Source organism: Pteropus vampyrus, unplaced genomic scaffold (assembly GCF_000151845.1).
Source record: "Pteropus vampyrus isolate Shadow unplaced genomic scaffold, Pvam_2.0 Scaffold2, whole genome shotgun sequence".
Taxonomy (NCBI): domain Eukaryota; kingdom Metazoa; phylum Chordata; class Mammalia; order Chiroptera; family Pteropodidae; genus Pteropus; species Pteropus vampyrus.
The window spans coordinates 12,450,498-12,464,275 of record NW_011888783.1 but is presented as its reverse complement, the minus strand read 5'-3'; the positions used below and the strand labels follow the sequence as shown (position 1 = coordinate 12,464,275).

At 34.9% G+C, this 13,778-nt stretch overlaps 1 protein-coding gene across 1 annotated transcript in view; it reads right to left on the bottom strand.

Annotated features, from left to right (window-relative positions):
* Window positions 1-13,778, bottom strand: part of TTN (titin) — a 267,443-nt gene that overhangs the window by 88,272 nt on the left and 165,393 nt on the right. The window contains exons 189-206 of the mRNA XM_011359980.1: window positions 12,936-13,078; window positions 9,027-9,150; window positions 8,211-8,477; window positions 6,476-6,573; window positions 5,492-5,660; window positions 5,130-5,396; window positions 4,755-5,021; window positions 4,385-4,663; window positions 3,888-4,296; window positions 3,659-3,783; window positions 3,289-3,555; window positions 2,263-2,532; window positions 1,865-2,167; window positions 1,467-1,769; window positions 1,012-1,199; window positions 808-922; window positions 418-702; window positions 167-318 (exon numbers count right to left, since the gene is read on the bottom strand). Of these exons, the coding sequence (XP_011358282.1) occupies window positions 167-318; window positions 418-702; window positions 808-922; window positions 1,012-1,199; window positions 1,467-1,769; window positions 1,865-2,167; window positions 2,263-2,532; window positions 3,289-3,555; window positions 3,659-3,783; window positions 3,888-4,296; window positions 4,385-4,663; window positions 4,755-5,021; window positions 5,130-5,396; window positions 5,492-5,660; window positions 6,476-6,573; window positions 8,211-8,477; window positions 9,027-9,150; window positions 12,936-13,078 (4,031 nt within the window). The remainder of the gene's footprint in view (window positions 1-166; window positions 319-417; window positions 703-807; window positions 923-1,011; window positions 1,200-1,466; window positions 1,770-1,864; window positions 2,168-2,262; window positions 2,533-3,288; window positions 3,556-3,658; window positions 3,784-3,887; window positions 4,297-4,384; window positions 4,664-4,754; window positions 5,022-5,129; window positions 5,397-5,491; window positions 5,661-6,475; window positions 6,574-8,210; window positions 8,478-9,026; window positions 9,151-12,935; window positions 13,079-13,778) is intronic.

The following is a 13,778-nucleotide window of genomic DNA, read 5'->3' as shown; positions in this document are numbered from 1 at the left end:
TAAGGCTTGGTTGAACTACCCGAGGAAGCATTAGCATCAATGCATTTAAAAAAGTTTTTGGTACTTTTTTAGTAGAGAAAGGTAAAAACATAAGCTTTACAGAATTCTGGGATTTCCCCTCTTTTTTTTTTTTTCTGAAGTTGGTGCATCGCTGCTCAAAACTCACTTTAGTCCATGTTTTCCGGCTGACTTCTCGCTTTTCAACAAGATATCCAGTTAATGGACTTCCTCCATCATCATCTGGCGGTTCCCAAGTCAAATGTACTGAGTCCTTGGTTATGTCATCAAATTTCAGTTCTTTGGGTGCACTTGGGCGAGCTGAATAAACACAATCAGAAGTCAATATAGCGAATAGCTTGAACTAATGTTTGTTACTACCATCAAATCACTTTAGATAACAAAAGTTTAGTTCCTTACCAATTACATTGACATTAATTTCCCCAGAAATTGCTTTCACCGGATTTTCAAGATTCAGTGTATAAATGCCCTTGTCTGGACGTTCACTTGGAGAAATGACAAGTTCAGCATAGGCAGATAAAGTTTTCATTTTCACACGGTCCCCTGCTTCTAGAACTTTATCTCCAAAAGACCAGGTTGCAGTTGGCCTTGGATAGCCTGTACTTGGAACTAGGATCTTGATAGGATTTGGAACAATAATTTCCAGACCATCTTTAAAGGCACTTAAGTCCATTGTTGGTTCAACTACCAAGAAGAAAAATTAATGAGTTTCCAGTACTGTATTTAAGTCCCTGTTACCCCAAAGCAGCCATGTGCCATCCCAAATCTTAAAACAAAATATTCATTTACCAAAAGTATCATCAGCAGTTAGAGGACCAAGAATTTCAGATGGATCTGAAACACCAGCTTCATTTTCTGCAGATACTCGATACAAATATTTATTGCCTTTTTGTAATCCAGTAACCTAAAATTATGAATTGATATTTGTAAAAAAACATACATTTAAGTCCATGATCATACACTGAATATTGTTTTTAGATGCATATGTCCTACCTTATAAGTCAGTTCGGGGACCAGTTTCATATTGCAACGAATCCAGTTATCTTTTCCCTCTTCACATCGCTCTATTATATAGCCCAAGATTGGGCTTCCTCCATCTTTCAGAGGAGGTTCCCATGTAAGCTGAACTGATGACTGAGTCTGATCTGAGGAATTTAGGTTCACAGGAGGACTTGGTCTCTCTGAAGTGGAAGAAAGAGTTGGAGCAGACTGTTTAATTCAGTGACAATTTATTAAGACAATGCTGTAATAGATTCTATTCTCTTCTTTAAAATCTCAGATTTATTGTACTCACAAAATAAAAAGTGGTAGGCAAGGCCTATATTTTTATGATTTGCAAATTTTTCTGATGTTCTACATTTTCATTAACTTCTATTTAATTTTATTTATTTTAATCGATAGTCTTCTGGATTACATGAAGGAGTTATTTACTTTTTTGGTGGGCTTACCAATTGGATCAGCAACTTTGATGAAGGGTGTGGCTGAACTTGGTTTTCCAACTCCAACTCTGTTTCGGGCTCTGACTCGGAAACTATACTCCTGTCCTTCCACTACATCGGTAACAGTTGCAGACAGGTCTTCAGCTCTTACTGTCATGGCTGTGTCCCATCTGATAGAAGTCTTGTCCCTTAATTCAATGATGTAGTTTGTGATCTCAGCACCACCATCATACTCTGGTGGTTCCCATGTCAATGAGACACCAAATCTATTCACATCTGTGATGGTTACATTCAAAGGAGGGCCTGGAACATCTGGATTTCATCACAGAAGAAAACATGGGCTTTGGGTTACATCAAAAATAAAAGCAAAGATAAGCTAGTTTGCCATTTATTTAAAAAATTCTTACCATATTTACTTCTTGCTTCTACAGGATTGTCAGTTTCCACTGGTTCACCAGTGCCAACTCTGTTTCTTGCACTCACACGGAATAGATACTCAACTCCTCCTTTTTGTAGTCCAGTGACAGTAAACTCACAACTGTCTGCACGGTCAGTGGCCAGGACCCAAGTCTTTCTCTTGATGTCACGTCTTTCAACAACATAACCTATGATTTTGCTTCCACCATCAGTTAACGGTTCTTCCCAAGCGAGGCCCACTTCACCATCAAAAGTTTCTGTTACTTCTAAGTTACGTACTGGCCCAGGAACATCTGAAATTCACATAAATTTTTTTTTTTTTTTTTAGTGTATTATCATGCTTTTACTTGTGCTTTGTCAATCAAGTCCAAGTGACTCAAGGGCTTACCAATAACTTGTAAATTGATAAATGCTTCTGCTTTCCCGTGTTTGTTCTGAAGCACAATTTTATACCTTCCTTTGTCTCCTTTCTGGGCTTCTAAAATTCTGAAAGAGGTTTGTTCAGCTGTAGTATCAACAGTTTTTGAAGACAGAGCTTCATTTTCTTTAAACCACTCAGCTTCTGCTTTAGGGTAGGCATCATAGGGCACCACCATTGTCAGAGGCTGGCCGACATCAACCACAAGGTCTTGATCAGCTGTCTTGATTTTAGGTGCAGCTAGTGAGAAAAATAACATGTGAACGTGTTTGAGTTGTTTCTTGTAGTCCAGCTACACCATAGCTTCTTTACTATGCTTTTGTTAGCAAATATTGGTTACCTAACCTTGGAAGTACATCGCAGTAACTTTATAACTTTATGGCAGAGAATACTAACTGATTTTAGAGTTCTCATACTGTAAATTATCAGACTAGAAAGTAGAGAATTAAGAATGATATTCAACCATGAAGTCTCCATTTTTTGTCAAAAAATAACAGAGAACTAAATACAATTTTTTTTTTTTTTTTTTTTTTTTGTTCAAGATAAACCAGACAAACTGTTTCTTATTTATAAGAGGTTAACTAATGGCTTTTTCATAATGAAAACCTATAAAGATATCTCAAAGCTTTGGTCAAGATGAGAAGAAATCTAAGAGGTGCCACAGGGGTTGGGAAAGTAGGAGAATGGGAATATTTTTAGGTCTGGGTTTGCTGGGAAGACTCTCAGGGTGCTGGGTTAATTCTAGGAATTATTTGAACAGCCGCCATGTGCTAGGAACTGTTCGAGGTTCTGGCAGGTAAGGAGGAATGCTATAAATTTCCTTTTATTCAGGACACTTTATAGTAAGAGAAATTAGAACTGTTAACAGGTAGATAGGATTTAACAGAAATAAAGGGCTTTCACAAGCATTATCTCATTAATTAACTGTGAAACTTGAAACTTTCATAGTATCTGTGATATTGTGAGGACATGTGAAAATAAAAGAAAGGGACTTACCTGCCAGTTCAAGCTTAGCTCTGGCTTCTTTGTCTTTGGCAATAAATCTGTATTCACCCTGGTCACGAGGCCTAATATCACAAATCTGTAGCCTGTGTATCTTTCCTTCACTCATCATCTGGTATTTGTCACCTTGGACCACAATCATGTTATTTCTTAGCCACTGGACTTCCACCTTATCTTTGTTGAGCTCAGCCCAAAAGACAACATCAGTACCAGGGGCTTCGAGAATATCCTGTGGAGGCCTGATGATTTCAACAGGGATTTCTGAAAAGAAAATGTGAAATAAATACAAATATGTTTGTATTTGGATTAACTACCTTTTAAAACTGGCTCTAATATTAAAATTGTCCTTTCAGTTAATATGTACCTTCCACAAAAAGTCTAGCCCGAGACCTCCTGTCTTCTACTCCACAAGCATATTCACATTCATCATCCAGCCTGCAATCTTTTATAATGAGCCTATGTGTACTTCCATCTTTTTCAAATATGTATCTGAAAGAAGAGGTTGAATTATCGGTTAGCTTGCATAATGACCACTAAATTGTCAATAATGTATATATAGCTACAGAAATAAAGGTCAAGAATCTTTTGCTTACTTTTTGCCTTCTTTGATTTCTCTCCCATTTCTGTACCATTTTACATTTGCTTTCTCTCTGGAGAGCTGACAGGAGAAGACAGCATCATCGAATTCAGTGACTGTCTGGTCTTCTAAGTGTTCCACAAATTCTGTAGGAGCTTCGATGATGAGAAGCTCAGCAACAGATTTATCTTGCCCAGCAGTTACAATGTATTCACCCTCATCTGGGAAGCCACAGTCTTTAATGGTTAAAGAGTGCTTATATTTATCAATTCTGTATGAAACGCGGTTGTCAAAAGCCACCTCTTCTCCATTTTTGGTCCATTTCAGTGTTACATTGAGACGATTCACCTTGCACCAGAATGTGACAGATTTCTTCTCCATTGTTTCAATGTCTTTAAGAGGCTCAATAATCCTGAGGTCTTCCTCTGTTGTAAAAAAGGAGAATGTTGATTTTAGTTGTTTGCATAATAAGAATTGATTTTAAAGACCTCTAATGCCATATAAGTGACTTACCTTCTACTATTAGATTGGCTGCACTCTTAACATTTTCACCTCTATGATTGGTCAGAGACACATTGTAGTTGGCTTGATCATCCAATCGTGCATCTCTAATTCTAAGGCTGTAGACCAAATCTTTTTGAAGAATAATGTATTTTGAACTATCAAATATGGCTTCTTCATTTCTGAACCATTTGGCTTTGGCACCTTCGGTATTGACTTCACAGTTAAAGACGACTTCTTGTTGTTCTTTCACGCGAGTGTCCTTGAGAGGAACTATGATCCTGAGTTTTTCTGAAAGTGACCAATAAGACTCTATAGTACAAAGAAGGACCAAGTCACAGATATAAATGTGAGTAAACTCTAGAAGCAAAAACAAACTTACCAATTACTGTCAGGTGAGCTGCTGCTCTGGCAGCCCCAACCATGACCACATAAGTACCCATATCTTGTAACGTGGCATCTTTTACAACTAGGATCCTCTTTTTGCCATCAGCAATAATGTCATATTTATCTCCAGATTCAAGTGTCTTATCATCCCTCTTCCACTGGACTTCAAAGCTCTCCTTTGATATAGAGCAGACAAATTCAGCCTTTTCTCCTTCAAGTATTTCAAGGTTTTGAGGCTTTGAGATAAATTCAGCAGCAAGTTCTTAAAAGAAAAAGTTGCACATATTCAAAACTTAAGCATTTGTACCTTAAGCATGTGCAACAAATACACATTTTTAAAATAAAATATTATTCATAGAAATTTTCATACCATGTACTTTGACTTTGCCATCAGTTCGAGAACTTGGGAGTCGGCAGTTGTAGCTGCCAGTATCCTCAAGTTGGGCATTCTGAATGATCAGAGTTCTCTTTCGTCCATCAGTAAGTATTTCATATCTTCCTGTTTCAATGATCTCTTCATCTCCTTTGTACCAAATCACTTCTGCTCCAGGCTTAGAGACTTCACAAACAAGTTTTATAGTGTCTGTTTCACTAACTTCGATGTTGTTAAGATTTTTTGTAAAGACAGCTTCTTCTTCTGCGAGAAGAATAAAAAAAATGAGTTAAACAAAAAGTTATTATTATTTTTTTTTCCAAAACATAAACTTCTGCAAAGAAAGACTTCATTCTTACCCAGTACTGTCAGCATGCCGGAAGTTCTTGCTGTCCTTACTTCACAGGAATATTCTGCTTCATCATCCAGCAGACATTTATTGATGACAAGAATGCGCACTGCTCCCTTAGATATGATGTCATATTTTTTGCCCTTTTTAATTTCAGCACCATCTTTAAACCACTGAACCTATATTTAAGATAAATAAATACCTTTATCTGTTTTGTTCCTTCAGATGTGTGTCCTTAAGAACTATGATCCTGAGTTTTTCTAAAAGGAACTAATAAGGCTTTATAGTATGAAGAAGAACCAAAGTGGTAAATACGAAAAAGTATGTCAACTGTAATTGCAAAAAATTTTTTTTAAAAAAGCAAGAACAAACTTCTTCGATTATTGTTAAGTGAACTGCTATGATGCTATTATCAGTTATTAAAAATAATGTGATCGTATAAGTTTAGAGCCATACAGGACTTTAGATATCATACAGACCAAATGCCTTCATTTTCTGGATGTGTAAACTGATACTCAAAGTTGACCTGCTAATGGTAGTTAATGGCAAACAGGAGTATTTAGTTGAGACATATGAAATCGATGATATTTGATTATTTTTAACCTAAAAAACAGCAATTTCATATGTTTCAAACTAATAATATCTAAATCTCCTGTTTGTGAATCCAGTGTTTTTCAAGTAATAGTAAATAAATAATTCTAAAAAGAGAACAATTAAATCAGTAACAGATTTATCTTGTCTAGCAGTGACAATGTATTCATCCTCATCTGGGAAGCCACAATCTTTAATAATTAGAGTGCATATATTTATCAATTCTGTATAAAACCTGGTTGTCAAAAGCCACTTCATACTAAAGTAATAATCTCTAAGCTAAAAGTAGTGTGATGACCACAGACAGGTGAGATTCTTTTTTTTTTTTTTCACATTTTGACTAAACCAAAAGTAAACATAAAGTTATCTGACAGCAGAAGATCACAACTATATAATCACAGACCTTTGCATTTTCTCGGGAAATTTCGCACTCAAACCGAGCCATTTCTTTTTCTTTAACTTGAAGATCTGTGAGTGGTCTTAGGAATTCCACATGAGGAGCTGTAAGAGAGGGTCATCAGATTTCAAAATGAGGTTTCTAGAAATTTACTCTAACATTACTGTAGTACATATTACGAAAAAGTGAGTCTATTGGGGGTTTTTCCCATCTTAATAGTCTACAACTGATTTTGAAATCACTTGGAGCTGCCATTCAGGTATGATACTTTGCTATTTACATCTTTGTAGTTTTCATAAAATTATATGTCCAGATAATTATGTCTGTCTGTCTGTCTATCTATCTATCTATCATCATCACTAACTCAATTCTTCTGAATGATAGCTAAAAGAAATATCTCTATTGCTACTGCTCCAGAGTTGAAAGTCAATACTGTTAAATGAAACACCAGCAGCAAATAAACATTATTTAACGCAGCCAGCATAATCTCTGAGAAATTAGCAGAATCCAATGATAATGCAGCTTGAAGCACTAGGACCAGTCTTGTCTATAGCAGAGAGGCATGAGTCTGCAACTGAAATCACATAATTCCTTTTTTTTCAAGTCAGCTTCAAAGACATTAGCCATAACATCTATTAGTGTGACAAAGCAATGTGTTTGTATAGAAGAGTGATTTGGTTTTTTTACATCTCTTGTTTCATTTATCTCTAGAATTAAGTCAGCAGATGTCTAGGATTGTAGAGCTGACTCCTTGCCTTTCTTTCTTTCAGGGCTCTTTGTGAGTCCTTCCAAAGATGGCTGTTTTTGATCAATGAGATTCTGGGACACAAATGCTGGCTAATAGGCCTGAAGATATATGCTCATTGTAGCTGAGCCTTCTTGGAGTAGAGAAAAAGTAGATGACAAAAGGAAGAAGGAGACCCAAGAAGCTACTCTGTCATAGACTAAAGCAGAACAATCACGAATTAGAAAGAATAAAACAGTACAAGACTCATGGAAGCACAATCAAAGCCATTATTTTGTAGCTGTTGACAGATGGGAAGCAACTAAACTAAACAGCAAATATTGCACAAAAATATACACTGAAAAATATTGTCCCTGGACAAATAAATGAATGAAAAAAATGAGCTAGCATGCAGCATTTTGAAAAAGATGTTACATTTTTCACCAGAGGAAGAAGTAATGCTATAAACCATTAGAGCTCTCATCATTCTCAGGACTCAAAGAATCCAGGCTTCTCTCCATCTTCTTGTCCATTCTTATTCTCAGAGAAAGCATTATGTGAATGGGCTTTATCATATTCCAGCAGACCTCTAGCCATGCTCCTATTCAAACTGAAATTTCATGCTCATTTCCTAATTGTTTCCTATACCCGATGATTCATTTTTCTTTCAAATAAAATTTTATTTCTTTTCTTTTCTTTCTTTTTTTTTTCCTTTCCTTCTTTCTTTCTTTTTTTTTTTTTTAAAAAGTATCATGGTGCCCTGAGAAACGTAGTGAAAAATGATCAATCTGTCCTTATCAGACCAGATGTAGCAGAAGAACTTTCCTTTTTTTCTGAACACATAAAGGATCAGGTTATGTCAGTATCAATACTATAAGTTGCCAAGAATGCAGTTAGGCCAAGAAGGGCATGCAAAAGGTGTTTTTCTTTCTTTCTTTTATTCTTTCTTTCTTTTACTTTATTTTTTTGTTATCAAAGAGTTGCAAATGAAAAGTCTCGTGTAAGAAGAATACTTACGCACGACATTCAGGTTACAGGAAGTCTTAAAATCCTTAGCATCGCAAGTGTATCTTTTAATATCCTCTGGGGTACAGCCATGAATAATAAGTTTTCTGACCCTGCCGTCAGCAACAATTTCATACTTCTTGCTTTTGAGAATTTCTGTACCATTTTTGAACCATTTCACCTTAGCATTTTCTCTGGATACTTCACATTCCAATACTGCAGTGGCTTCCTCTTCGACCGTCTGGTCCTCAAGAGGCTTAGTGAATTCAACTGGGGGTTCTGAAAGAATCATACTAATTAGCCAAGGCATCTCTCTTTGCTTCTCGAAGAGTTTCAATACCTCTTCAACTTTCCTCTAGTACCTCCAGGGCTTTTTCTATTTTTAAGTTTCATTTGTAAGATTTGATTCCATGTGAATGTTTTTCTCTAATAATAATGTTTTGTCATTATTTGTACATACAGAGAAAAAGCATTTTTTAAAAATATGAAACATCAAGGAAATAATAGCCAACTTTTTGGTTAATAAAATGATAGATACTGAGTCTGATAATAATTCTTACTCTTCCAGCTGTTCATTGAAGCAATAAAAACAGTGGGGACAGAGAGAGGAAGTGGGGACAGAGAGAGGAAGTGAAACCTATTCTAGTCAATTTCAATTTTTTTTTTTAGTAGTCTGTGAACTATTTTGTTAGGTCAAAAAGTAAAAATAGAATGACTATTTGGTGGATTTTACTGATCTATGGTATTCAACATATAAAGATAATTGAGAGTTGGTATTATTTGTGAACCTCCGCATTACACGTTTTTAAAAATAAGCCTTGTAATTACCTTTCACAAAGAGGTTGGCTTCAGTTTTGAAATCTTTTGCTGTTAGTCGGACTTCTCCAGCATCTTCTAACTTTACATCCCTCAGAGTAAGTGTATGAACTTTTCCTTCTGAACGTGTGACCACCTAGTTTTTTGAAAAAATATGCAGTTTAAGAATATTTGAAACACAATCAAATATATATATGTATATATATATAATGTACATATAATATATATAGGTGTATTTAATTCATTTAGGTAAACAGTTTGAAATAGCACTTTCCAAGTTGTTTTGTAATCATATACATAGCAATATGTATTTAAAAATGATTTTAATTAATAGTTGAGAATCTTTTAAGAAAATTTTAGGCTTTCATAGCTATCTTTACATAATTACTAGGTGACTTCTTATGTTGAAATGCCTATGCAAATTTGTTTGTGTGTGTGCATTCATGTGTGTGTGTATGCGTGTATTATATTTGCCATATTATGCCACTGGGTTTATATATATATATAAAGGAAGGACTTAGAAAGCTAAATTATGAAATGATTGTATATGGTAAGCTGGAACCTTATGTTCTAAATGCAAGGTGTTTGCCATGCAACAAGCTAGAATTCTTCTGATTTATTTTAGCAATTAAAATTATCTTGCAAACCTATTAAACTTGTGTTTAAAATAATTTGTACAATTTCTTAATTTTGTTAAAAAATGCAAACGAAGATATTGACTTCTTCTCTTTCATGTATTTGTACCTCAAGACTGGGAAAATCTGGTATCAGACAGAGCTGCAATTGTTCACATAGCAATGAACAAATGGATAAAATGACTTTAGAAATAGTTAAAACAGGAGACCATTGGGATATTAGGATAACAAGGCAAATGCTGCCATTACTGTTAACATATGAATGACAAATTCTGCTTGTAAATGTAACCTTAGGTTATGTGAAGGGGTAGTCTGTAGCAAAATGAATTGTCAAAAAGACTACACCGCCTTGATATGGGCTGTCATTAAGTCCCATAATCGTGGTTTGCACAACTGAAAATCAGAACAGGTCCGTTCTGACAGGAATGATAAGTCAATTGGAGGTTCTTCTAGTTCTATCATCTAAAATTCCATAAGATGCTGTGTCTTGTCTGTCATCGACTGATTTTACACTGCTTAAGAGTTCATTTAGAGTTAAGAATAATATAAATGTTTTTACAAGTGGACTATTTATTATGCTGATAAAAAGGAAGGAGTCAGGAATAAAGTTTCATATAAAGGTTTTTCCTCAGTTAAGAACTGGGCATGGTTATTAATATAACTACCTTAATAACTGAGAAAGGCCAAAAACATAATAAGGGAAAATAAACGGGTAGGAGAAAGTAATTAAGATATATTCTAGGAACACAGATATTTATTCAAGGACATGGTGCTCGAATGGGAAAAGTGTTTTTATAATGACATTTTGATATAAATTTTGAAAGCAATTTTGGACTGTGATTTACAGCTTCTTAAAAAAGTATCTCAGGTTCTATCCTACCCATAGATATATATTATCAATTAACACATTTTATCATCTGAATTCCTGAGGATACTCTAGAAATTTCTGTTACCAAGAACTTGGCTCAGAACACAGTGGTTCTCAATAAATTGCCCGAACACAATGTACTTTATGTTAAAAAAAGAAAAAACAAAACAAAACAAAAACAAGTATCTTGTAAAAATAAACCAATAAAATGAATGCTGAAGATTTTGTGGTGGATTATATAAGAATAATGTTAGCTATTATCCTTTTAAAATATTGTTAACTTATAAGTGAAGCATATTGCTATAATAGACATTATGACTGTGACCAAGCTATTAAAGTTTCAAAACAAAATTGTCAAAGGCCCTTTAGGACTTAGCAATTCTTTCTTGGATTGATGGCCAAAGGAAAAACAAACAAACAAACAACCCATTTCTAAAATTTTCTCTTTTGATTTCTTATTCCAACAACTTGTTTTTGTTTGGTTGGTATAGTATAGGAGGCTAAACATTTTATAGAGTGAAGATGAAAGGCTTGAATTAAATTGATACTAGCAGGTTTGTTCTGATGGATTTAATTCAAACAAAACTTGAAAAATGTAATAAAATGACTTTATAACTTCTTGGCTTATGTTTAAATTTGTTTTAAAAAGGGACATTTAAGTACTAGAAGAGGAAAGTGATAAAAGGCTGAAGTATTTTGGGTGGCTAAAGTAAAGGATTAAAATTCTTGTGCCAAGAAAGACAAAAAGAAGCCCTATTTAGAATTATAGTAAGGTGATCCCTTTTAACTTGAGAAATAGTTTACTGACAATAAGAAATATACATATCTTTTTTGAGTAAAAGAAATGTGAATAAGATTTTTATGAGTCTACATTTTAAATTAAAACAATTTTTAGATTAAAACTAATGAGACTGATCCTTTACTAAAAAGCTCTCATTTTACCAAAAGATATTTAGTAGCAAAAGAATAATATCATTTGTCCTTAAGCAATGTTCCCATTTTCGAATTACAAGTTTACGGATCAAGAAAGCATCTTAAAAAGTCAACCGAATCTCTGCCTTTAGACATCAAAGCAATTAAACCATTTCAAGAAAGCAAACTTGAGATTCTTTCATTACCCAGTTCAATATTTAGATCTCATTGTAAGGGATGTTTTCACATATGTAAGTTAACTTTCATGCCACAATGTGAACATATGGCTGCTTTTTCTATTCTTGGTAAAAAAGGAGATCAATTGGGGATTCTTGTCTGTATAATAGGCAGACTTTATCTCCCAGATGGCTGTTACTGTATTTACTCTTTAATCACTTTGGTAGAGTACTAGCTTTTGTTTGTTTGTTTTAGAACAGTTGTTCAAAGGCATTTGCCTTCTAATACTTCAATCAACTTTGTGGCTCTTTGTTAAACTGAATATAATTCCCTAGTTAATTATATTCCTGTAAGTCTTAAAAGTTTGATTTGTATCGAAGTGTTTGTTGATGGCGCATTCGATATTATTTCTAAAACACTGGGGAAAAAAATGCCAGAGAACAATGAACTGCCCTGTGCTTTATTTTCAACCCATGTTGGACATTTTCTATATTTTGTATTTCAAAAATTCAAAATTAATGATGAATTATCAAGATAATTTAAACACACACAGTGTTTTGGGGGCGAAATACATAACTCCATTTAGATAAATTATATTTTAGGCTTACCAAAAAATTACCTTGGTTTTTACTTATGGGTAAATCTTGGGCATAGAAAAGCTAACACTAGGAGCTTGTTATTTCCTAAAACTTTTTTAAAGTATATGTGTTCATATATATAGATAACCACAGCACGCCTCTTTCTTGTCAGTATCATCAGCTGCACTCTAAATAGTCCCCTCGCATTCCAGAATTTGCACAGCTCAAAGTCCTTCAGGGTTAAAAATAGCTTTGGAAAAATGCTTAAAGAGCAAATCTGCCTAGAAGTTATCTCAGCTACTCGATCAACTGCTTGAAATGGAATTTCAATCCTCTCCTCTTAATCCTCTTCTATGCAGAACACTGGATAGCACGCGGAGAATTAGTCACAAAACTTTTTCGTGCTTCGTTGTTATAATGCATCCAAGTCTTTCTGATTCTGCCTGTCTTCCAGTTAAATCCAACTATCACTGATAGCTAATGAGTGTTTGTCTTTTCTTCAAAAAACTAACGACTGATTGTAATTTGATTTTTTATTTCCATTTCAATAAAAACATCATCAGGTTAAACCCAACAAAAATGTGAAGAATCTGCTTTACAGTTTCAGCAGAAATCAGACTAGAGTAGGAAAGAGAAAGGGGAAGGGAGTGGAAGGGATATAAGAAAGAACAAAGAATAGGGAACATACAAGTAAAGACAAGAATTTGAGAGAAAAAGAGCAAGACAAAACCACCACACGCCTGCTTTTTACCTTATCGCTGGGTTCCAGTTTCTTCCCTTTGAGATACCATTCCACTGGAATATCCTCATAAGAGAGTTCACAGTCGAATGTGGCTGTTTCCCCTGCAGTCACTGTGACATCCTTCAGAGGCCTCAGAAGACCAATTACTCGTGCTTTGCGAGAGGAAGGAAACAGCTCTGGATTACTCATTTTGTAATTCCAAAAGAATACATACAGACTCAGTTATTAATCCTTATGGTTGCTTTCTTCAAGAAGAAAGGAGCCACAGAACTGGCCACTGTTCTCATGTGAACATGGCCACTGGTGTCGAGAAGGGGAGAGCTGGTGGCCAGAGAGTGGGTATTTGTAGGGGCCCTTTCGTTCTGATCTACAAGGTCAGTGAGAAATTTGTGCTGCATTTGTCTCTCTGCCAGGCGTCAAGTTCCTCTTGCTACATAAGGTATGTGACTTCCAAAATAACTAAGACTCTGATTGGGAGAGGACAAGGGCCTCTCAGTCACATAGCCTGTCCTTAGCCATCAAACACTTTGCACCTTCCAAAATATGTTAGCCAAATGCTCTCAGCCTCCCTTCTTGAGACTGAAATGCCCACACAGCAAAGTTTTTCTTTATAGTGCTACAGCTGAACAGCCACTTGAAGAATGTGGTCTATTAGGGTTAAATTTCTTAGCTAGATTCTTATAGTGTGTATATCTATTCTGAATGACAGGATTACAAAATAGGAAAACTGGACTTGTTTAAATTTCTTTTGTTCAAATGGAAAGGTCAATGACATATATGTATGATGATGTCAAAGAAGTAAATACAAGAAAGCCAGTTTCTGTACTTTCCTAATATTTTTCTTAATTAATA